The sequence below is a fragment of the Lissotriton helveticus genome, chromosome 5_1, assembly GCF_964261635.1.
Source record: "Lissotriton helveticus chromosome 5_1, aLisHel1.1, whole genome shotgun sequence".
Classification (NCBI taxonomy): Eukaryota; Metazoa; Chordata; class Amphibia; order Caudata; family Salamandridae; genus Lissotriton; species Lissotriton helveticus.
The window spans coordinates 298,968,091-298,994,444 of NC_136065.1; the positions used below are offsets into that span (position 1 = coordinate 298,968,091).

Consider the following 26,354-nt stretch of genomic DNA (forward strand, 5'->3'; position numbering starts at 1 on the left):
AGTTTGTCGTCAGCGAAGCAACAAAAAAGCGTGTGCAAAGCCTGCAATGATACATATACATGGTGCAGACAGTACACAATGGAGCAATGTCTTTTCTTACAGGACTACCTCATCTACAATAACGACTCAATCTCAATTCTGAACACTGCTGTTTGCAGTGTAGGCCAGAGTGAGCGGTCAGCAAGGGCCCACAGCCACGTGGCATTCACTTGAGCTCTACAGTTTGCAATACGCAAACCAAAAAAAACGTTTGCAGAGCCTGCAATGATGCATATGAGTGGTGCAGACAGAACGGACTGGAGCAATGTCTTTTCCTACAGGACTGCATCATCTACAATACCGACTCAATGTCAAATGTGAACACTGAAGTCTGCAGTATAGGCCAGAGAGAGCGTTCAGCAAGGGCCCACAGTCACGTCGCATTGACTTGAGCTCTACAGTTTTCAATACGCGAAGCAAAGAAAACATGTGCAAAGCCTGCAATGATGTGTATGAGTGGTGCAGACAGAGCACACTACAGCAATCTATTCTCTTACAGTACTGCATCATCTACAATAGCAATAGATTTGAATTGTGAACACTACTGTCTGCATTGTTGATTGAAGCCAGTACTCACACACACACAACCATCAATACTTTTTCTCACTCCCTCTGTACAAAATAAAACAAATTACAGAGAACAATTAATAAATAAAAACAATTTGAATTGGGATTTCATCTCTCCAAAGTCTACACTAGTCACTGTTCCTTTGGACTTGCAAGATGAATTTGGTCATTTTACTAAACCTATACCTCATATAAAAAACTTCAAGCAAGTATACTAAAAAATATTGTGTATGTTTCAAAAGACATTCTAATTACTTAACTACTGGATTCTGTAATTAAACAATCACCACTCAATCTAAATTGTGAACCCGGCGAACCGCAGTCTAGACCAAATCCAGTGGTCATTCACAACTCACAGCCACATACCGTTGGATTCAAAAGCACGGAGTTGGTTGCACCTGCTCAGAGGGGGTACACAGAAATCATCACAGACTTTAACGTACGACATCCTCAATCATAGAATCAAGACCCCATTTCGCTGTTCGCACCTGCTGTACCACAGTATACTCCACCGACTAGTGTCAACCAAGCCCAATAATCATGCGCAGCAGTTAGCTATGGAAGCACAGAGTGTGATGCACCTCAACACACAAACGTCTGTGAAACACAATCAGCAGGTAATATTGGACATCATCCATTGTGGGATCAAGACACCGTTCCACAGTTGGGACCTAGAGTTGGTTGCAACTGATCGAAGAGAGTACCTTCATCTACACTCTCAAATGCAGTTCTAACATCGTCCATTGTGAAGTCAACTCACCATTCTACTTTTGGAACCTAGAGTTGGTTGCACCTCATCGGAGGGGGTACAAAGAAATCATCACAAACTTTAACTTCTAACATCCTCAATCATATAATTAAGAGCCCATTTCACTGTTTGGACCTGCTGTACCGCGGTGTATTCCAGCGATACCAATCAACTAAGCCCAATACCCATGTGCAGCACTTAACCAGAGAAGCACAGAATCTGACGCACCTCAACAGAGGGAGTTCTGTGAAGAACCAGCAACAGGTAATATCAGACATCGTCCATTGTGTGATCAAGACACTGTTCCACTGTTGGAGCCTAGAGTTTCTTACACCTACTCGGAGAGTACCTTCATCTCCACTCTCAGATCCAGTTCTAACATCGTCCATTGAGAGCTCGACACCATTCCACTGTTGGTACCTAGAGTTGGTTGAGCCTCATCAGAAGCTATACACAAAAATCATCACACACTAACTTCTGACATCCTCAATCATAGAATTAAGACCTTGTTTCTCTGTTCGAACCTACTGTACCGCTGTGTACTCAAACAACTGCAATAAACCAAGCCTAATAATCATGTGCATCAGTTAACTACAGAAGCACAGAGTCTAATCCACCTCAACGGAAGGAGTTCTGTAAAAATCAAGCAGAATGTAATATCGGACATCTTCCCATGTGGAATCATGACACTGTTCCACTGTTGGAACCTAGAGTTGGTTGCAGCTGGTCGAAGGCAGTACCTCCATCTCCACTCTCAGATGCAGTTCTAACATAGTCCACTGTGGGATCAATACACCGTTCCACTGTTCCGACCTAGAGTTGGTTGCACCTGATCGGAGTGGGTACATAGAAATCATCACAGACTTTATCTTCTGACATCCTCAATCATAGAATCAAGACCCCTTTTAATTGTTCGGCCCTGCTGTACCGCGCTATAGTCCAGCGACTACAGTCAACAAAGCCCAATAATCCTGTACAGCAGTTAACTACAGAAGCACAGAGTGTGATGCACCTCAACGGAGGGAGTTCTGTGAAAAGCAAGCTGCAGGTAATATCAGACATTGTCCATTGTGGGATCAAGACACCGTTCCACTGTTCGGACCTAGAGTTGGTTGCACCTGGTCAAAGGGAGTACCTTCATCCCCACTCTCAGATACAGTTCTAGCATCGCCCACTATGGTATCAAAAACACCGTTCCACTGTCGGTACCTGTCGGACTACTGTGTTAGTAGTATATAGAGCACTCCACGCTCCTGGGCCTCAGGCTGGGCGCTGTGTGCCTGTGTCGCGGTAGCCAGCGTTAATCTCAGGAGCCTCCCGAACTCGCACACCTCGAGCCAGGAGCTTCAATCGGCACGTGGTGGGCCCTCTTCCACATACGGCGGTGTCAAAAGGTGAACTGTAGATCATATACACATCGCAGCAGCCATGACGCTTTCTAGATACCAGCACGCTGAGAGCATTATTCATGCACCCACCTTCACTCACAGAGTCAGCCTCGTGGAGGTGTAAGCTGAGCAGACGTGGCAGACAAGTTAGCCAATACAGAAGAGAACCACACCCAGAGAAACGTGCCTTTTATTCATACACCTACGCTAGCCTTGCGTACGCTGAGCCAGCCAACTTCCCTAAACATTGGGGGGGGGGGGGGCGTACATGCTACCTTTCCGTAATCTTCCCTACAGACTGTACTATCATGGTTGCGTCCACTGTTCACTTCACTCAATAGACCATCAGTGTATGTTGACATGTACATGTCTGAGCTCTGCATACTCAACTCTGTCTGGCACATCCCCTCAAAACTTTGCATTATATACTTTTATAATCGATAATTAAAATGTAAATGTAAATTGATACTTGTATAGCGCACTACTCACCCGCAAGGGTCTCAAGGCGCTTGTACGAATACCGCTGTGGAACCCATCCTGGCTTTCCCTGTGAGGTGTCCACTCCTGGGCACCCCCAAGGTGGAGGCCAGGCATCCTTAGCGTTGTGGGGGCCGTTGTGGATATTAAGCAAGCTATTGGCCAGAGTTGCAGAGTGGGACTCCATGATTGGAATAGACACCGAGGCGAGAATTATCAGGTCCGTGGAATTTTGAGCCCAAGACCCGCCGAGGCGGGGAATTGAACCCTGGTCCTGGGCTAGACCTCTGCATCAGAGTCTGCCGCTTGAACCATTGAGCCACACTTCTCCACACCTTCGCACATACTTTGCTCCCATCTCTCCCTGCATTCTGCATTGTGAGGCAGAGTTACATGCCATGTTTAGCTTGTATACATGTCTAGCCACGGTTCCCCAGTATGTAGAGTCATTGTGTCTGCTACATGCACGTTTGTCATGTTGAATGTCATTATATAAGGTAGCGCTTTTATTCACGAGCAGTGGTTTATCCCATTTACATATCGCTGTCTTAAAGAGCATAAAGACGTTTTTCTCACAGATGAATAGTGCGATCACAATGGCAGGCATTCATTACTATCCAAGAATTTTGAACTACACGGCGCTTCTAAGCTTACAGGCCCAAATCTTGCGTCCTTTCTTAAAAGGACACCAACTCCCACAATCACACCAACATTCACACATTTTTGTAACAGTTATCTGCTTCTCAATAACATGCACTCCTACTGAATGTGAGCTGGCATACTGCATGTCCTTACTGTTTCAAACACAGTAACTTCCTGTGGCAATATCTGTTCCCACCCACACAAACTAACTCCCAAACTTCACTTGGCCTTCAATTCCTAGTTTGAAAACACATTTCAAGAAACAAACCAAACTAAAAGCATCTTTGTTCAGAACAGAAGTCTCCCTCACTTCAGCAAAAGAAATTTATCAACTGCAGATACCACGAACTTCAAATAAAACACACTCGGCCAGATTCATGAAACTAAAATCGGCTCGCAAAGGGCCAGATTCTGAGAATCTGGCCCTTTGCGAGCGCAATTTTTGCATTTGGGATTCATCATCCCAAATGCAAAAATCGCTATTATAGAATTCGCAATTGTGTGAGGAATTGCATTTAAGGAATCTCTATCTGAGATTCCTTAAATGCAATTCATGAAACATTTAAAAATTGCGAATTCGCAAATTTGGGCCACTATTTACCGCGAAGTCAAACCTCGTGGTAAATAGCGGAAACTTATAAAAATGCACTTAAGTGCATTTTTCTAAGTTGTATGTTACACACACACATGTCCTTTGGACATGTGTGTGCGCATCACCTGTGTACAATGTCATTTCAGGGGTGCAACAGGGTGTCCTTTGGACACCCCTGCAGCCTTGAAATCGCAAACTCAAAATGCGAATCGCTAATAGCGATTCGCACATTGATATGTCTTCCCATTCATAGGGATGAATGGGGAGTTATTCCTTATTTGCGATTAGCAATTAGCTAATCGCAAGCTAATCGCAAATAAGGAAGCTGTAGGAATCGCAATAAAAATTACAATTTTTACATGAATCCCGTTTTGCTAGTCTGTAATAGCGATTCCTTAATAATCGCTATTACAGACTTGCAAAAGGGGACTTTGATGAATCTAGGGGACTCTTAAATACAAACTGCCAATTACACTTTGTGAATTGTTACACAATTTTCAACACTTGTCGGACTCAAGGTCTGGCACACTTTAACACTGTCTCCTACAGCCTTCTAACACGCTTTCAAACTGTTCTTCTTTTAATACCAGACTACATTCTGACATTCATTCGATCATCTCTGAAATAACAGGAACAGTGCCCATAATTGTCCCCCTCTTTGCGGCCATCCTACTACTAATTCTACTTCTAGAAATGGCTACACTCTCTATGGTAACAACTATGTCCGACAGAATACGCCTCTACGCCAAGCTACATCAATACTGTAAAAAAACTGAAAAACTTTTCAGCTACCTGCCTCTATTATCGGAGCTAGTTACAACATAACATTTATCTACACTTATGCAATATGTGTACAACCATCGCGTTTTGTTGCAAAACTTGCCCACTCAACTGGCAAATGGATCTATGCCTTGCCAACATCTCAACAATCACTCCAGATATCCAACAGGTAATGGAGTACCTTAAAAACCATGTTTGTGAGTGTTCTGGCAGTGGAGCAATGGCGAATGCAATGCAAAAAAAAAAAAAAAAAAAAAAAAAAAAAATCGCAGCGGAATGGGGTTTCTGCGCAGCCGCGAAAGATCTCCTGTAACGTGCGACCTTTCACAACATCGCAGATTGCCTGCCCATTCAAATTACCGCTCCAACATTCAAAGAACATTACTGTCCCTTCGAGGATATGAATTGGATCGCTTCGCTTTTCTCACACGATGGCAACAATAGTCTCTTGGAACATTTCGCATCTCAAGCCGCTTAACTTCTGGACTGATATCACTAAGACTTGTAAGAAACTCACGTTATTCTTGAATGCATTTTTTTCCATCTTTTTTTACTTTTTCCTTTCCATTTTTTTATAATACACTTCAATCCTACTACTTTGATATAATAACTTTCTAAGTATACTCAGACATTTGAACTCTATCTTTATTATTGCACCTTACGTCTCCACTCTAACCAGGAATCCGTGATGTATGGCCTATGCAAATACACTATTTACTTCCTCAATTAACCTAAACCAGACACCCATTTAGAAACCACGTCTATCCTTTGTGCACACGCCTCTCTGCCTGCCTGTTATTCACAAAGGGCCAGATGTAGGTGGCCATTTACCGGCCGGTAACGGCCGATTTCGGCCGTTACCGATTCAGTATTTTTACCGATTCGGAAACTTCTAGATGTAGGTGGGACTCTTCTGAGTTCCAAAGGCCTATCAGATTCGGTATTTTACCATCCAATTGGGTGGTAAAATACCGAATCCTGGTGTGCTTGAACATGTGTGCATGCACACTTATGCCATGTGACAGACAGACATGCCCTTAGGGCATGTCTGTGTGCCACATGGCACACATGCCTGTATTTGGGGTGCTAGAGGGTGTCAAAGTGACACCCCCTGCACCCTTGCTGGAATCGGTATTTACCGAATCTGTAAATACTGATTCGGTAATGCCCATTGATTCCTATGGGCTTCAATGCCCATAGGAATCAATGGGCATTACCGAATTGGTATTTACCGAATCGGTAAATACTGAATCTTAACGATTCGGTATTTACCGAATCTGTAATACCTACATCCCCCCCCCTCTATTTTACCACTTCTTAAATACCGAATCGGTAAAATTCGGTATTTAAGAAGTGGTAAAATAAAATTACCTACATCTAGGCCAAAGCCCTTTCACACAATTGTACTCTAAGTCAGCTCCTGCTCAGAACCTCACGATAAAAATGTAAAAAGACGACTTTGTTTAGGAACTGGTTGGCACAGTGTGGTAATCATATCCTACCTTTTTCATTATACAATTTATTTATTCATGTCTAATAGCTATTGTGTCGGGCACATAGAACTGTAACATATAATGTGCAATTCATTGATGCAGGAGCTTCGATTTGACTACAGCAGAAGGGGTTGGAATTTGTCTCAGCTCGATGCCTTAGCTCTCTACACAAGAATGTTTTTTTTGAAACAGCTTAAGACAATAATGTAGGGTTTGACTACAAAAGTACCGAATGTGCTTCTCAGAAGTGCAATGTTTGTATTCATCTTCAAAGTTCCAATGTGGGTAGAACTAGTACCAATTCTGACACGCACCACATTGAATCTACTGTACAACAGATTGCTAACTATTCTACTGTTGATAATTTTCTGTTACAAAAAAACACTGCCAAGGTACCTAAAAAGTTTGATGATTACATTTTGCAATTTCTTTTTTATTTCTTACTTTTCTTAAATGACACCTGTGGTAATCGTATCCTACCTTTATTTTCCTTATAGAATGTAGAGTCATTCAAGTGTAATAGCTATTGTTTATTTCACATGCAACTGTAACATGTAATATACAATTCACCGATGCAGGAGCTTACGTTTGAATACAGCAGAAGTGGTTCAACTTTGCATCAGCTGGATACCCTAGCTCTTGCACCAGTGGGTCCAATTATGGCACTTCAAGACACTTTCTATATAATTTTCAAACTCCATCCCTTTATTACACACAACCAATTTCTTAGACAACTCATTTTACCATTTTCCTTCTCTGGCATTGCAACATTCTGCATTATATTCTTCACGATTATTCCTTTATTCCTGCTTCCTAAAACACTACATTCGACTCTTCAGACCAATAGGGATGAGTACTTAGTTTCCCACTCCGGGAATAGAATAAACGCACACTAACACTACTTACACAGGTATGCTACAGCGGCCAGTATCCTACAGCGCCCACAGCATATCACTTCACAACAATAAACTCACAACTTGCACTCAGTTTCATCCCAGAGCCTTCATACCGGTACCACGGAGTACTTTGCTTCCCACTCCTGCTATACTCTAAAAGCATACTAACACCACCTGCACAGATCTTCTACAGCAGCCAGCATGCTACACCGCCCAGAGCACATCACTTTACAGCACTCCGCTCACAGTTTAGACGCACGGTTTCATCCCAGAGTTTAGCGGTACCTCACCTCTGTACCATCTCACTCTAGACAAAACAGCACTTTCACACCGGTAAGGGTAAATACTTCGGTTCTGCCAGTATACAACAACCCACTCAGCTCACAGTTTAGTGCACGGTTTTATCCCAGAGTGTACCGGCACCTCACCTCAGCACCATCTCACAGTGGGCAAAACAGCACTTTCACACCAGTAGGGGTAAATACTTTGCTTCACATTTCCTCTATAGCACACCCTAACCACCCTACAAACGTCACAGCTCTCCTACCCTTCTCTTTCCCACTTTTTCTCCCTTTTTTCCCCCTTATTTGCTTCAATGGAATCACAAAATGGCGGTCCTCACTTCCTAGTTGCAACCGCGCGCACCCAATCAGCAGCAAGCTCGTGCTCGTAACGCCTCAGCCAATCAGAAGGCACAATTTCCAAATATCGATATCTCTACATTTCGATATTTCTGAAAAACTACTGAATGGATTTACACCAAATAAACAAAAGCGTGCTTTCTAGACCAATACCCTTCTCCCTGCCAAATTTGGGGTAAATGCATTCACCCGTTCAACCTGTAGCCTTGTTTAAAGTTTCCTATGGTAATTAACATTGAAAAAACACGTTTTGCGACCCCCTTTTTTCTCAGCCCCCCCTTGACGAGCTGATAAAGAATTAGTTTTGAAAAATTCGCGAAGATTCGTCAATCGATGCCAAAGTTATTGGGAATAGAATGTTGCCATTTTCCTATTGTAACTAGGTCCAAATTATAACTACCAACCGGCGACCGCCAGTAGGATATATATATATATATGTATATGTTAAACAATGTAATAAAACACACACTGCTTTTCCAAAAAATACATAATATATTTGTAAAAACACATGAGGGCAAATAGCACTTGAACTCTGTTTTTAATGAGTAAACCTCATGAAGAAAACTGCAAAAAAAGCAGACATGTTTAGCCTACAGGCTGCATTGTAAATAAATACCAGAAAATGAAAGCATTTTCACATAAAACTGGCACCATGCCTTTAATGCATCAATGACCCCTAGCTTCCCATCATGCCAGAGGGGTGACAGCTAGGCCAGTTGTCCTTTGCGTAACCCTGAAGCTCAGGGCACCAAGATAACATTTAATAATAAAATAATCTCATTTGCCTGGGGAGGCAGGTGGGTTGCTTATGACTGATGAGGATACCCCTGGAAGAGAACTAGGATTACAGGTAAGTAGCGTACCCTTCTCTTCCAGGGGATCCTCATCAATAGTCAAACACTGAATAGAATAGCAAGCCCATCATCCACCTGCAGGCAAATGAGAAACAAAGTGACCCAATTAAGAACAACCGAAAAATCATCTGTTGAACAGAGCCTACTTGGGTGTCAGCTCTAGTATCTGAGTCCAGACAGCAGTGTCTTGTAAATGTATGCACTGATCTCCCCAAGTGGCTGCTTTACAGATCTCGGCTAGCGGTACATTATTCGGAAAAGCAGTCGTGGAATGAGCTTTGGGAGCAGTAAAAAGAGGCTTCTGTGCTAACCGGTACGCCAATTTGATGTAAGAGACTTTTCACCTGGAGATGGACTGCTTTGATGCTGGAAAACCTGTCCTGATCGAACCATAATTAATAAATAGGTGATCAGACTTTCTCAATGACTTCGACCTGTCAAGATAAAACTTCAAAACCCTTTTCAGGTCTAATGAATGTAGCGCTCTCTCAGCTAGAGTGGAGGGATTAGGAAAAAACGTCGGAAGAGAAATGGTTTGATTTGCATGAAAATCGGACACCACCATCGGAAGGAAGGAAGGATGTGTTCTGAGGAACACTCTATTGAGGTGTAAGACCGTGTAGGGTTCTTTTGAACAGAGAGCTTATATCTCAGTCACCCTATGAGCTGAGGTGATGGCCACTAGGAAAGCTACCTTCCACGTAAGGTGTTGTAAGGTTGCTTTGAGGATAGGCTCAAAGGGTGGACCCATCAATTGTGATAGTAACAAGTTCAGCTCCCAAGGTGGTGAAGGAGGTCAGACTGGTGGGTAGACTTTCTTGAGACCCTGTAGGAAGTTCTTCACTACCTGTAGCTAGAAAAACGAGGGTTGAGAAGGGGAGCGCCTGTATGCAGTAATGGCAGCTAGGTGCACCTTAATGGAAGAAAATTTCAAGCCTGCATCGGCTAAATGAAGCAGATATATCAAAATTACTTCCTCCTGCCCCTTGGTGTGATTACAATCATTTTGTACGTACCATACATAAAAACGCTTCAATTTACAAGCATATGAGTGTCTTGTGGAGGGTCTCCTCGCTTCTTTCAATATGGCCATGCAGTCCTGTGGAAGGCCTAAATGGCCATACTGGAGGACCTCAGAAACAATGCTGCCAAGTTCACTGACGGAAAGTTGGGGTGATGGATCCTCCCGTTCATCTTGTACAGTAGATCCGGTCTGCACGGCAGCCTCTTGTGTGGGCATAGTGACAAATGCAGAAGGTCCTGGTACCACCACTGCTTCGGCCAGTTCGGAGCAATCAGGATTATTGTAGTGTCCGAGTGTGAGAGCTTGGTCACCACCTTCGGGAAGAGAAGAAGGGGTGGAAAGGCGTACACAAATGCCCCTGACCAGTCGATCAAAAGGGCAGTGCCCTTCGATCCTGGCCGGTAGTACCTTGAGGCGAAGTCTCTGCATTTTGTGTTTTTGTTGTCCGCAAACAGATCTATTCTTGGACGACCCCAAGCCTGGAAAATGTCTTCGACCACCTTGTCATTGAGAACCCAACCCTGCTGGTCCTCGAAGTGTCGGGTGAGAGCATCGGCTTGAGAATTCTGCTCTCCCCGCAGGTGAACCACTGTGATGGATAGATTCCTCGCCAGGAGCCAGTGCCAAAGGGTCTGAACTTCCAAAGAGTGTCCTCGAGCGAGTTCCCCCGTTTGTTCAGGTAGTACATGGTGGTGGTATTGTCAGTCTGTGCTAGGATGGAACTCGTCTGAATCGAAGGGAGGAAAGCCTTGAGAGCGATTAGCTTCAACATGTTTATGTGGTACAATTACTCTTTCAAGTACCATAGGCCTTGCATCTGGAGAAACCCCATGTGAGCCCCGCATCCTTCTAGGGATGCGTCTGATCAGAGTCTGAGAAGGAGGAGTTTGATGGAACGGAACCACTACTCTCAGGTTGTCCTTCATCCACCACGGGATGGATGCTCCGGCTGCGTGAGACAGAAATATTTAGTCTTCCCAGCAAGATGTCAGCTGAACCCATTTATCCTCCAGATCCTGCTGTAGAGGACGCATTCTCAGCCTGGCATTGGGAACCAGAAAAATGCAGGATGCCATCGACCCTAGCAGGGAGGCTATCTGACGCACCGAAGACATATTGTTGGTTAGAATTGGTCTGCCTTTCCATGTGATGGATAAGAACAATAGTTACTTACCTGTAATCTGTGGTTCACCAGTATTATCTTTTTTATAGATTCACATGCCTGAATCATTCCCCGTCGTCGGAGTGGGAGTCCCACGGTACATAAAAAGCAATAATTATGCACATCATAACCATAACGTAGGTAACATAGAACCAGGAAGTAAAGTAGCCAGAAACTACAAGGAAAAAAAGTTCCACATTTATGACTTGTTCAAGTCATTATATACAGTCCAAACTGCAGCCAATCAGGCGATAGCACCCTCCAGAATGTTCTCCTCGGAGGCTCAGGCTCTCAGATTTTCTCGCACAAGAGAAAACCAAAGTGGAAAGAGCATAAGTGAGCCTCTGAGGGGAGGTGGGTGGCTTGCATTTGAATCTATGAAAGATACCAATACTGGAGAACCACAGATTACAGGTAAATAACTATTGTTCTTCTCCAGTATTGGGGTATCTTTCATAGATTGACATGCCTGAATCAGAGTAGAAAGCAGTACATCCAAATAATGCTCGTAAGATTCAATGTGTAACATAATCATATGTACAAGAGACATTATGCAGTAACATACATAGAAGTTCCATAATATGTGTATATATATATATATATATATATATGATATATATATATATATATATCAATGTTTATATAAATAATAAGCATAGCGGATATGTATCTGAGAAACAGTAAAGAGGAGGAGGGAAGAACAGAGGCTCACCTTATTTAAAAAGATTACGGAGAACCGCTTGTCCCACAGGCGTATCTGCATGACTGGCAGCTTCCAAACAGTAGTGCTTGGTAAAAGTGTGCCTGGTGGACCATGTTGCAGCTCTGCAGATTTGATGAAGAGGCACACCAGCAAAAAGAGCAGTAGAGGAGGAGATTGCTCTAGTAGAATGTGCTCTTGGAGTGGTTTGTAATGGTCTTCCTGCTTGCTGATGACAGAAACAAATTGCAGCAGAAATCCAATGAGCTATGGTCTGTTAGGATATTGGGTGTCCCTGGAGTATCCTTCTATAGACCACAAATAGCTGGTCAGATTTACGGACTGAAGAAGTCCATTGTAAATAGAATTTAAGACATCTCTTGATGTCAAGGGTATGTAAAGTCCTTTCCGCAGGTGATTGAGGATTAGGAAAGAAAGTCTTTAAAATTATTGGTTTGTTTAGATGGAAGTCCGAAGGTACTTTAGGCATAAAACGAGGGTTAGTGCTTAGCACTACCGAGTTTGAAGTGAATTGAAGGAAAGGCGGATCAATAGTGAAGGCTTGAAGGTCACTGACCCTCCTAGCTGATGTTAAAGCTAACAGCAGAGACACTTTCTATGACAGAAACTTCAAATTCACTCTATGAATAGGTTCAAAAGGGTGTCGCATAAGCTGTGCAAGCACCACGTTAAGATGCCAGGATGGAGGTGGACGGCGAATAGGAGGAAACATCCGAAACAATCCTTTGAAGAACTGTTGAATGATCCTAGCTGAGTAAAGAGAGTTGGAACCATCTTGTCGATATCTTGAAATAGCGCTAAAAATACCTTCAGAGTAGAATGGGAAAGGCCTGATCGTGCCAATTGCAAAAAGAATGGTAGAATCTGCTCCAGTTTTGCATGGATTGGATGAATATTGGCAGTTTGACACCACATGCAAAATCTTTTCCATTTAAGCATGTACATCTTAATAGTGGAAGACCCTCGAGCATTGGCTAAGACTTCCTTACAGTCTGCAGGAATGTTCAAATGAGCGAATTCAAGGTGCTCAGGCGCAAGGCCGCTAATCTCAGAGATGCAGGGTCCGGATGGCAGATCTGTCCGTTCTGGATGGACAGAAAGTTCGGTATTGGTGGAAACTGAATGGGATCGCATTCTGAGAGAAGGAGGAGTTCGGTGAACCAGAACTGGCGAGGCCGCCTGGGAGCAATGAGAATTAGGCGACAAGGCTCTCTTCATTTTCCGGAGAACCCTGGGAACCAACAGTATCGGAGGAAAGGTGTCAGCATAGATCTGTGACCAATTCACCAAAAACGCATTGCCGTGTGACCCCTTGTGGGGAAGCCAACTTGAAGAGAATGGGCATTTGTGGTTCTGACTGGTCGCAAACAGGTCTAGATCGGGACGACCCCACTCCTGAAAAATTTGATCCATCGTTGGTTGATGTAGCTCCCACTCGTGATTGGATACTGTTGATCTGCTGAGGGAATCCGCCAGGACATTGGAAACTGCCGGAACATTATCACTGACAAGCTGATCTTGTGTCGTATCGCCCAGTCCCAAATTTGTTGGGCTTGTTGAGAGAGCAGGCAGACCTTGTTCAAGTAGTGCATACTTGTTGGGTTGTCCGTCCGGATTAATACGGATGCACCCAGGATGATGGTGCGAAAAGATTTTAGGGCCAGAAAGATGGCCAGCAATTCTAGAAGGTTGATATGCCACGTCCGCTGCTGGACGTTCCACTTGCCGCTGACCGTCAGCCCTTGAAGGCATGCTCCCCACTCCTCAAGGGATGCATCGATGGTGAAACTTGGAGCTTCCACTAGGAATGCGCACCCTTTTTCCACGTTCCTTTTGCAAGTCTACCAGAGTAAGGCTTTTAGCATCTGGGGAATGTTGCGAATGAGATTGTCGAAGGACCCTGAAACCTGCAACCATTGGTCGTTGAGCTCTTCTTGTATGGTTCTCATTCTGAGATGGCAGTTGGAGACTAAAGGAATGCAGGAAGAAATCATCCCCAGAAACCACTTTAACTGCCGGACTGAAACGCACCTTTTTAATCGCAACAGGTGGGCAAGTCTGCTAATTTTTTGTTGCCTTTCGTTTGAGACAAATGCTTGTGTCAGTTGAGTGTCTAACGTGACTCCAAAGAACGTCTTTCTTTGCGATGGGACGAGATGAGACTTGTCGAGATTGATGGAGAGGCCCAGAGATTGGATGAGGGACAAGCATCTCTGAATGTGGCCACTTGCGACTGTGAAAGAATTCGCCCTTGATAAGGCAGTTGTCTAGATATGGAAAGATTTGGATCCCTTCCAGACGAAGGTGTGCGGCCACCGGTGCTAGAACCTTGGTAAAAACATGGGGCGCGGAACATAGTCTGAAAGGAATGACTTTGAACTGGAAGTCCCCGCCAGCCACTCTGAACCTCAAGAACTTTCTGTGTCTGGGTAGAATCGGTAAATGGAAATACGCGTCCTGGAGGTCGAGGGTGGCCATGTGATACCCCCGCAGAAAGGAGTTGAAGGATTTCTTTAAGCATTAACATCAGGAAGGAAAACATTTTTTAAATTTGTTGAGGGAGTGAAGATCCAGAATGACTTCGAGGGCTTTGAGGGCTCTTTCGGCGATGGAGGCCGGGGACTTCCTTTTCTTTTTGGCGTCTGTTAGTTTTTGGCGTCGCACCCTTATTTGCGGGTTCGTTGTCAATCCTTGGCTTTGGAGCCTTGTGCGATCTCTGGTCTTCGGTAACCTTTGGATGGGTTCCGTGGGGTTCTTTTGATCGCGGCTGACGTTCGATCGCCTATGCTTGGCGTCGGGGCTGCCTTGGGTGTTTTTGGTTTGTGGCCCTTTGGTTCAGACGGATCTTTATGTCTTACCTACTCCGTCTTCTTTTTCGACTCCTTCGCCTTCTTTTCTGTGTGGCTCTTTTCTGCGTTTTTCTAGAATTTCGACGTCCGATCCTTCGTGTGTCAATTCTGCTGGAGCTGCATGCTACTCTTCATCGCTAGAGAAACCCATGTCCTTCATGGAAGATTTCTTCGTCGACTTCGACATTGTGGTGTAGTGAACCAGACTCTGGTTTTGACGCATCCTGAGATTCTTCGGCAGGAACGCAGCACAGGCCTCACAGTCTTTGTCCTGTGATCCTTGGGCAGGCAGAGATTGCACACGGTGTGTGGATCTCATTGTGCATATTTGATGTGGCAATTTGGGCAGAATTTAAAAGGGGTCTTCTCCATGGCCCCTACCTCATCACCATTTGTGGGCCGGAGTGGTTCTCTGGTGTTGAAATGGCCTCTCTGCTTCTGTCTAAGACTATGGCATCGTTGTTCGTTGTTTATTCGTTGATATTTCGATGACTATGTTCCTTTTCTTGAAGTTTTTGTCAGGAAAACGCAAACTTTTTTCAGAGCTTCCTGTCTTGCTTCCAGACCCAGCGGCGGAAAAAAGAATCTGAAGCTGGCCACCACGCACGTCAACATGCAGGATACCGTCTGACGTCACACAGGGGACGTACCTGGCACCAAATGGTGGTCGACAGCGACCAAAACAAGAAAATAAAAACAAACAAAAAACAATTCTGGACCAAACCACTAGATGGCGGAATGATGCACAGCATGTGAATCCAGAAAAGGATTCACACTTCAAAGCCAGTGTTATGCCTCACTACTGGAGGATATATGGTAAACCCGTCTCTTTACACCACTGCATTTAAGGATATTAAACCTTCACTGACTTCTACCCTGGTGGTTGTTAAGATTTTATATAGTGTAACTGGTTCTTCTCCCATGGGCTGCTGCTCCATACTCTATTACAGTGTAGGCTGAAGAATGACAAGCCAACTCCACATATTTATCAAAAATCTACATGTCATGCATCTTGTCCTACAAAATGAGAAGAAACAATGGCAAGCTGCCACTTGGCCCACAGTTTGCAGCAAACCATGCAAAATGATCCTGTGCATTTCAAGGACTGCATTCAGCTACGTTGGAGATTTTACCTTTTCTCCATCTCCTGCTTCATATCGATGCCCTGTTTTTCTAACAATTCCCTCTGAGCGAAGGTCCAATCCACAGGCTCAGAAGGTGTTTCGGCTGATGGAGTCTTCTCGCGCTCTGCTCGAGCCTGCTCAGGGTGGTTAAATCGAAACACATGATTTTTCCCCATGATGATACGGTTTCCTAATCAGAAAGGAAAAATTAAAAGAATTGTATTTAAAACATAGAACACAAACTGCCAAATTACCAGTGGAGCCTTGTCTATACAGGGTATGATCCAAGCAGCTTGGGAAATTCATTGCTTTTGCCTCTTCAATTACATTCATATTACCTATGATGTCCTACAGAAGTAGCACTACCACCTAAGAAGTATATAGTTATCTGTAACAGCCATGCCCACCTGTGGGATCCATGGATTCTTGCAAATGTAATCTTTTAATAGCACTGTTTAAGAACAGTAATTGAAAAAACAATTAAAAATAAAAATGCTCATTACAAACACAAGTCGTTCTCATTTCCAAAACACTTATTTTTAAAATATGAAAACAAATGATTTCCATAGTATACAGACTCACACAAAGGAAAAAATGTTTTGCATCTCTTACCCCAGCAAACGACCTACCACAATTGAATCATGCCACACAAACAGTAGGATTCACTGTGACAGTTACTCCCTTCAGTTTATCTTGATGGTCTACTGAAAGATGTGAAGCCTTCTTGAATTTGTATGGCATTCTCAGGAAGGTTATTATTTTAAACCTTTTTTTTAACTTAATGAAGATATTAATAGAGTTTGTGTCAATTATTTTTTGCTTCGCTATTATAACATCTTCATAAATAGTAATAAAGCTAGAACAATATTTTAATTTCATCCCTTCCTATGGCAGAGGAAGACAGTAAAGAATAGAAGCAATATGGCAAGAACGAGCTTTGCCCATATACTCTGGAAAATGAAGCGATTTGGAAATGATCATTGAGGGAGAGAAATGGAGGGAGAGAAGAAGAGAGGGAGACAGAAGGAGAAAGAGTGTTTGGTGTTCCACTCTGCTCTTTCCTTAATTATCGCAATGGAAAATCTCAACACACATTTATAGAAGGCAATGGTGTCCTGCCACGAAAACGTGTTGGAGAAATCCCTTATTGATGAATGAGAATGAATTAAAAGTGAAGAGCCAAAACACATAGCTCCTTAACAATTCTTTTGAGATGCCAGCACTCAGTTGGTTAGGTAGCCAATATTCCTTTCCCACTTCAATGGGAAAAGTTCTGACTTAAGTAGAAAAGGAGGACAGACTGATAAGCTTTGAGCTATACTCTTCAATATAACAAAAATTCAGGCATGTGCAGATGGGAAAAGATGCATAGGCAAACCAGACTCAATCATAAAGACAAGGATGAGATGTGTCCTAAAATAAATACATCTACAAAAAAGTGTTTCATTAACTGATGGGAAAGCCTATTTCTGTCCCATGGTTTTGTGTGAGAAGGTCCGGGTTGAGGTGAAGCTTCTCATGTGGAACTAGAGACATCTCCATGAGTGTTGGAAACCATGGTTGTAGAGTGTCCTGACCTCTAATGGAAGTTGTGGGAGAGGAGGAAAAAGTATGCAAATATCCTTGAACAATTTATCCATAGAGCATTGCCCTTGGATTGATGGTGTTTATATCTGCTTGCGAAGTATGGGCATTTCACGTTTTCTTTTGTTGTTATTTCTGGAATACCCCTCTTGACAGTATGGTTGAAGCACACTAGGGTGAATCTCCAATTTGTGGTCTTGTTGCATTCTGCTTAGAGAGTCCGCAATTTGATTGCTTGTCCCTGGGAGATGTTCTGCTAGCAGTTTGTGCTAATTGAGATAATTGGAGAGTGTGTCCCCCCCAGGTTTTGGTAAATAATATATAGATGTTACATTGTCCGTTCGTATTAGGACAACTTTGTGCTGTAGGTGAATTAGAAAGGCTTTCAGTGCAAGATGAACAGCTTGCAGCTCTAGGTGACAGATATGGAGATGTTTCTATTTGGAGATCCACACTCCATGAATAATAAGGCTGTAGAGATGTGATCCCCAACCTATGTGGAAAGCATATATTGTTAGAACTAGTTGGAGAAATGGGTCCTGAAATAGCCACCCCCTGGATAGATTGTGTGGATTCCACCATTGCAGAGAGTGATATGTGTGGCTGTTTACCAACACCGGATCGTGAAGTTGACCCAGTTATGGAGTCTATTGTAGTGAGAGACATTGCTGTAGTGGTCTCATATTTAGTATGGCATGTGGGACTATGTAAATGAAAGATGCCATCATGCCAGAAGTCTGAGAAATGTTTTGGCAGTAATGTGAGTTCATGTTTGAAACTGTAAATTAATGTTATTATGCTGTGTATTCTGTCAGTGATGTTGAGCATTGCCCCTAGATATGACTGGGTAGCTGCTGGTTGCAAATTAGATTTTTGTAGGTTGATGGTAAACCCCGTTGATGTGGTAAATTTAGGGTCTCTTGAGTGTTTTGTTTGCTATGGTTACATGAGTTAGCTTTGATTAACCTGTCGTCTAGCTAAGGGAAGATATGAATATTTTCTCTGCGCAGATGTGCTGCCACCACTGCCAGACATTTTGTGAATACTCTTGGTGCAGAGGTAATGCCAAAGGGGGGGAACCATGGAGTGATAATGGTTTCTTAGAAATTGGAATCTTCAATACTTCCTGTGTACAGGATGAATTGGTAAATGAAAATAGGCATCCTTTATATCGAAGGTTGCCATGAAAGTCCCCTTTTTGTAATGGAGGAATGATCTCTTGTAGAATGACCATATGGAAATGTTCTGATATTATATAATTATTCTGTGGTCTGACTTCTAAGATGGGCCGGAAAGTTCCATCTTTTTTGGAAATAAGGAAGTATGGTGTATATACTCCTGTCCCCTGAAATTGTTGTGGAACTGGTTCTATTGCTCCTTTTTGCAACAAAGCTGTTTTCTCTTGTTGCAGAAGGATTTGATGTTGTGTGGATAGTTTGTTTTTGAGTGGTGGGATATTTGGTGAAGTTGTTATGCGCTCCAGACAATACTCATGTTGGATAATGTCCAAGACCCTTTGATCTATTGTAATTGAATTCCAATTTTTAAGAAACTGTTGAAGACGACCCTCAACAGGTGTTAGGTGTTGTGGGGGAAGGTAAAGTAGTTATTGTTTGTTAGTGGTATTTGAGGAACGGGTATAGTTTCTTCTGCCTCTTCTTTTAAAAATGTTACCTCTGTAAGAACCACTGTAGAAGATTTTTGTTGTTAATACGATAACGATCAAGACAATACAGTCGAGAGATAGAACGGACCAAAGGGAGCCCGCAGGAGACTCAAACCGGGGTGCGAGATTGTACATCCAAACCTGTCGGCGGGAAAACTATTTGAATATCGCACTGATGACCTTGCGCAGTTTTACCAAGAGGAGGAGTCACACAGACTCCCAAGAAAACTACTTGGAACAAAAAGAACTATAATCATCCGAGCCCAACACTAGATGGCGCCCTTTTGCAAAGCATGTGTATCTACAGCATACATGCCTCGAACCTCGGATTTACCTGCTCAATCTCTAAGCATGTAGGTGAAGGCTTTGGAGACTGGCGTGGAGAACCATTCCCCCAAACCCCTCATTGGGAGAGACAGCCTGGTCTGAATGGAGGGTGTAGTGGAGGACATGTGGAGAAGTGTAGAAGTTACAGATACCACACCATTCTTGGCCAATTCGGGGCTATGAGAATAACTTCAGCCCAGTCTTGGCGAATCTCCCTCAGAACCCGAGGAATCAGGGGTATGGGGGAAATGTGTAATGTAGCTGAAAGTTTCACCTCAACTGTAACAGTGTCCCCCAAAGGATCCCATCAACTGATACTGGAGGATGCACAACTGCTGCCATTCAGCATCTTCGGAAAAGGCAAATAAGCCCACCAGAGGAGTGCCTCATTGGGCTAAAATGTCCTGGATTGCCTCCTGCAGAAGATGCCACTTGTGGTTGGCAAGATAGCCTTTGCTCAGACTGCCGGCTCTGACATTCAGAGACCCGCTAGGTGATATTGTGATGAGCCACATTCATTCAAGTGTGGCCATGACTACAGTCTCAAGGGTTCCAGACAAAGGAGGGGAAACCCTACTTCCGAGTATTTGTCAATGTACCACTTGGCTTTTGTGGTGTCCATCATGATATGACCAAACCAACCTTGGATGAGGAGGAAGAAGGCCTTGAGAGTCAGATTATCACCCACAGTTCCAACAGGCTGAGGTAAAGAACCTGTTCTTCTCGAGACCAGAAGCCCCTGATCTCCTGAACCTCTAGATGTTCACCCCCCTACACCCTACGTTGGAGGCATCCTTCACTTTAGTAGCTCCTATAGGAGAAGGAGTGAAGCCCATCCCTTAGCTCAGGATCACCTTTTCCCCCACCAAACCACTTCCGCTGCAGTGCTGGGGAAAATCACTACAAGTTTCCCCTATACTGTAGCCTCGGACTGCGGCACCACTGCAGGACCCTCAACTGCCAATGTGCTTGCGCCACTCAGAATGCAGGAAGCCAGCAGACCTAGGAATCGTGGGGCCTTCACGGACTAGATTTCCCACACCTTGCTGGACAAAGGAGAACATTTCCTGGATGTCAATGATCCTTTTCAGTGAAGGGAAGTCGTGCAGTGGGGTGGTGCCCAATACTACCCATCAACTGGAGTCTGTGGGAGGGCTGCAGGTAAGATTTTGGGGTCATTTATTGAAAAGCCCAGGTCGAACAGCAGGGATGTTGTTGACAGATGGTACGACACCTCCTCTGCCAAACCAGCACTCATCAGACAGTTCAGATACTGGAATATTGAGATGCCCAACCTTCTGAGATGGGCTGCCACTGCCATCACCTTCCTGAAGACTATGCCAAGCCAAAGGGTAGCTATTGCAAAATGGTCGGGAGTAGAAACCACCCCAAATTGCAAGTAGTTCTGATGTGACTGCAGGATAGGGGTGTGGAAGTGTGCATCATGCAGGTTGAATGATAGCATCCAGCATCCAGTCTCCAAGTTCCAATTCCACTAGTACTTGAGCTAGGGTCAACATCTTGAACTTTGAGGAAGGCGTCAATTCCCTGAAGTCCAGGATCCGACGCAAACTCCCATCCTTTTTGGACACTGTAGGAAGCTGGCTCTGATTAGAATATACCAAAATGTGGTATAGTGTGCACAGAGTCCAGTGGAACCCCAAAGGTAGGCAGAGGTAAAAGTAGATAGCACCCTACTCTCTATTTGTGGTAGTGTGGGCTAGCAGTAAGGCTTTATCAGAGGGTAGTGTTAAGCGTACACACTCAATCAGCAAATGATGCCACACACTCAAAGACTGAATTCAGACCAATTTTGTTAGTATAAAAATATTAAGTTATTTTATTTCTAGAGCCAAGCCAAGCCTGGCACGGGTAAGTGAAATAAATGCTTTGCAAAACCTTATGCAATGTTTTACAATTGAATGCAGGTTCAAATGCAATTGATTGAAATACAGGTAAGTTAAAATGTCGCAATTACTTTTCAGACTACTTGTTTAGTTACTTTTTCTACTCAGTGTGATATGCCTAGATATCACACTGGGACATTTCCTAGAGAAAATAGAAGTAAAATCAGTTTTGCACAGTTGTAGTTTTTCAGGTTTTCATGCAAACCAACTCCACACTTAGAACAATTTTTAAGCGAAAATAGTCAATGTATTCCTATGGAGAGAAACAAAGTTATCGGTTAACAGGAGGTACTCGGTCTTTGAGGTTGAGTTTCTGGGGTTACAACAATGGTTCTCCCAGGGTCAAGGACGCACTCTCAAAAACCCTCAGCGGTATTAGGGCAGCCGGGTGCATAGTTCTGAGGCCCAATGTTATCTTATGGGGTTAGAGGGCCTCCGGTTGGTGGCTGCTCACTAGCAGGCCACAAGGTTAAGGGAGCAAAGCTCCTGGGGTTTAGCTCAGGGCATAGGGGGTTCAGAGTTAGCACCCGATGTACAACCGCAGCAGCACAGGGCGGCTGGGTGCAGGGTCCCGTTTTAGCATCGAGAAGATCTTCTGGAGGTGACCGCCGGTTGGAAGAGGCAAGTTAAGATGCCTGGGGATGCTGGCACACCGTCGGTTGGGCCACCTAAAGCTGTGGAACTTCGGGTGCAGTGGCACTGGGTTTTCTAACTAGCTCCAGTTGGCTGCAGGCTTTGAAGGGAGATTCAAGGCAGGTCAGAGACCACCAGATCTCAGGTCAGGATTGCCGGGGAGACCGCCTCGCGGTGTTGGGCCACTCAAACTCGGGCTGTGGGCGTCTGATGCAGAGTGGTGCAGGCTCGCGGATTTGGCCGGAGCCAGAGTCTGTGGGTGAGCAAATCCGGTACTCACGGGAGACGGAGTCTTTTCTGTGGAAGGCAGTGCAGGTTCCCGGGGTTTTTGAGGTTGCTGGCTGCAGGACACACCAGGATTTCTGCAGGTTCAAGGTGGGAACAGGCCGGTAGGGCTGTGGCCAGGACAGTGGGCGACCTCCTCTTCTTTGCTTCAGCACGGCTCTTCAGCCCTTCTTTTCTTCTTGGTCGTTTCTTGTCTGAGGAGGCAAGGTTCAGGGTGGTGCCTAAATACTAAATTTTGAAAGGTAAAGGTTGGGACCAATGGGTCCCTTACTTTGGGTGGGTACACCCCCCTATTATGCCACCCTCCAGTGGGAGGAGGGAATATGACTCACTCTGGTTGGCTGCCCCCCCCCCCCCCATCTGCAAGATGGCAGGGACAGAGTGCTGTGCTTCACCTCACCTCCCCCACCTGAGGAATGGGTTGGAAAAAGGTGGGCACACCTCCCTTCCTAATTTGGTTTTCCCGACGATTCTCCCGCCCAAAGTGGGGGTCAGAACCAGTGAGGACCAGTTGCTGGAAGCAGTAAAAGGCCTAGGGAAGCTCACAAAGGCGGCAAGCATTTGAAGCTTCCCATTCGTGGACCTTGCCCATCCTGGGGGAGGAGGCTTAACACCTTTTCCCAGGATGTGCATTGTTTCAGACCCCCCGAAAGCAGCAGGCTCGCGACCCAAGTGTCCAGAAACATTTCTGGTGGTGGCAGCTGGCAAGCAGCCACTCAGCCTTGACACTAGTGTTATGCCGTTTTTCAGGGGGCATCTCTAAGATGCCCTGTATGTAAATTTTTCATTAAATCCCACACTGGCATCAGTGTGGTTTAATATGCTATGAAGTTTGATATCAAACTTTCCAGTTTTCAGTAAACCCATTATGGTACTGTGGAGTTCGTAATGACAAACTTCCAGCACATATACTCTTAATGGCATTACTGCACTTACAATGTCTAAGAATTGACTTAGACACTGTAGGGGTACAGGGCTCGGTACAGGGCTCGTGCACCTGTACTCTCACCACTGGTATAGTGCACCTAGCTAGAGGGGTAGCAGACCTATGCCAGGAAAGTGGGTTGTAGGCATGGCACACAAGGATGTGTGCCATGTCGACTCTTCACTTTGTTCTGCACCAAAACATGCAGCCTGCAAAGGCAGAGTGTGGGTGTAAAGGTACATGGCCTCTAAGGGTGGCATAATAAGTGTTGCAGCCCTTAGAGGCCTTCCCTGTCCACGGTGCCCTTGATACCTGTGGTACCATTTACTAGGGACTGACCTGTGGCCAAAGAGTGCCAATTGGGTTTGGTTTTCAATGCAGTTTTCTGAAAAGAACATAGGCCCTGGGAACTTGTTTGGCAGGAACCCAGGGCACGCTCAGCCAAAGCACATCAGCAGTTCAGCAAAAAGTGGGGGCAACCATGCAAAAAAGGGCACTTTCTTACAGACAGCAGAAAGTAACACGAGTAATATCCTTGGCCCTTTTCCTGCATTCATCCCACTCTTTCTTTGCATAGGAATGACACCACATACTGTTGCTCTATGGCCATATGGCCAAGTGGTCTGGCCTTTCGGGCGTACAGCCACTCTGCTCCCCTCTTTATTAGTTCTATGATCACTCCTTACGCCCCCAGCCGCACTCTCCGTTCCTCGTCTTTCTCTTTTGCACGTTCCCCACTTCCGTAAATCTAGAACGGGGGGGCACCCGTTTCACGGTCTTGGCCCTCCGTTTCTGGAATAGTCTTCCTCTCTCCATTCGCTCCATCCCCACCTACATCCATTTCCGTAAAGCCCTGAAAACTTTCTTGTTCTCTCAGGCATTCCCCTGCTAGCTCCCTCGGATTCCACCGTTGAGTCAGGTCTAGTCCCCAGCGCCAGGAAGCCGCTTGGCCGCAGTGCGCTCTATTAAGTTTCTTTTTCATTTCATTTCATTTCAGGGGGAGGGGCAGGGAGAGTAGAGGGTGGAGTCTGAAGGAAGGGAAGGGTGTAACCCATTTTTAAACCTTGTTGGACCCACAGGTACGAAGTAATGATCTTCCAGGATGGAAGTAAGACACCCACCCTCCCACAGGCTCAGAGTGGGTTTGTTGGAGCAAACTAGGTCTCCTTTACTAGTGGGGTGGGAGAGGAGAAGGAGGAAAGTTGTTAGGTTGATCCCCAGCCTTTTCTTCTGGCTCTGCCGCTTTACTGTCTGACCAACGGATTAGGTTGTTGCTGGTTCTATGGCTGATAGTGCAGTCACTGACGCGAGGAAAAGCCTCTCAAATAATTGCTCAAAACTGGTGATAGTCTCTTGAGGGAGGAGTTTGTTACAAACCAAGAAAGCGAGCCAGAGCCTTATTGGTTTTAAAGTGCTTCCATCCCTAAAAAGCCTTATTGCCAAAAATACATGGCTCTTCGAATGCCAGGTCGATTAGGATTTCCTGGACGTCCCCTAAAAAGTTAGATGTTTGCAGCCAGGCATGTCTTTGAATAGTAATAAAGATGCCCATTGCCCGGGCCACTAAATCAGCCTGATTTAATGATGTGTCAGAAGGCATTTTGGCTGTCATGAGTTGCCTCTTGAAAATGTTCCTTAATGTCCTCTGGAACATGAGGCACCACCATCTGAGCCATATTCTACAGGGCATGGGTATCACTTGTAAGGAAATAGCTGGCATTAAGTGAGTTTAGGGTCATGCTCCCTGCAGAGAAGGTCATTTGCCCCCTGCTTCTAGGCACTTCGATTCCATGTCTGATGGTGCAGTCAGGAAGGCTCCTTCTGATTCTACAGTGGAGCAGGAAGTCTGTATGACCAGACTCTCCGGCGAAGTGTGTTCTCAGAGGAAGGGTGGATCACCTGGAGCAGGGCAACAGCGAAAGGCTACAAACCTGCTTACCCCTGGGGAGGAATAAGGTTTCTTCTAGGCTGCCAAGACTGGTTCCTGAAGGGTGTAATTGAAAACGACACGAGGTTCTACTGCAGATGGACCTCGGTGAAGATGTTGGTCTTAGAATTTCTCAGAAGCTGCAGATCCAACACTTGACCAAGAGGATGTGGGCCAACAGCTAGAGCAGTCTACCTCAAAGCTGGGGAACCAGGTTTGAGTCTCTGCAGGCACACTCAACATCCTGTTATTCTGAACAAATCATGTAAACTATCCGCGCCTACCAAAAATGTATGTGTCCCTCTGTAACGTAACTGATGCTCATGGAAGGTGCTCAGATACCTTTGGGTCGAGTTTGAGCGATATAAAACTCCCAAAAAAACAACAACAAAAAGCTTGAGCAACCTTATGCATACCTTTGCTAAGGACAACCTCAGGCATTGGTGGACCAGAGGGTACCATTTTACAGAACTTCTTCAGAGGTGTCCAGGCCATTGGGAGAAGAGACACCTTGAGCATTTTGAGCCTCATTTCCAACAGCCCCAATAAGGGTACATGTTCAGAAGATCAGAGTCCATTCCAAAAACGTCATGGAGTTGAATGCTATGCTCCTCTACTAGAATAAAACGTTGAGCATCCCTGCGGGATCCGTTTAGAGAACTGTGTCAGGCTGCGGTGCAGGTGTAGCCTTATCCGGCGTCGGAGGTGGTGGTGGGAGTGGCAGAGGTGGCAGAAGCACAGTCCTTAGCTTCAGCAAACTTGTATAACATAGGGCCGGGTCAAAGGAATGTGGCATCAGCACTAGATCCATTGGTATGGCGCCAAGAGATGTCCGAGTCAAAGACAAACATTTGGTATCCATTTGATTCCTTTGCCCCAGAAGGAGCATAAGTTTGCAAAATGCTGCTAGGTCCAAACCCATTGCTCGGAACTTGGGTAAGGCTAGCACCAGATTGTCGGTGGCAGGAAGCACAGGGCCTGGACTCATGGTCCAACCCCAGCTACCAAAGACAGATAAAGAGTCATTCTCAATAATAGAGGCCAACATATCTGTATCATAGCCTGAATATCCTGGACTCGCCACTCAGGAGGATAAGCCCGAA

At 44.8% G+C, this 26,354-nt stretch overlaps 1 protein-coding gene across 5 annotated transcripts in view; it reads right to left on the bottom strand.

Annotated features, from left to right (window-relative positions):
• KIF1B (kinesin family member 1B) overlaps nt 1-26,354 on the bottom strand; it is a 1,137,443-nt gene that overhangs the window by 746,156 nt on the left and 364,933 nt on the right. For all 5 annotated transcript variants that reach the window (XM_078642264.1, XM_078642262.1, XM_078642263.1 and 2 more), the window contains one exon: nt 16,007-16,187. In XM_078642264.1, the coding sequence (XP_078498390.1) occupies nt 16,007-16,187 (181 nt within the window). The remainder of the gene's footprint in view (nt 1-16,006; nt 16,188-26,354) is intronic.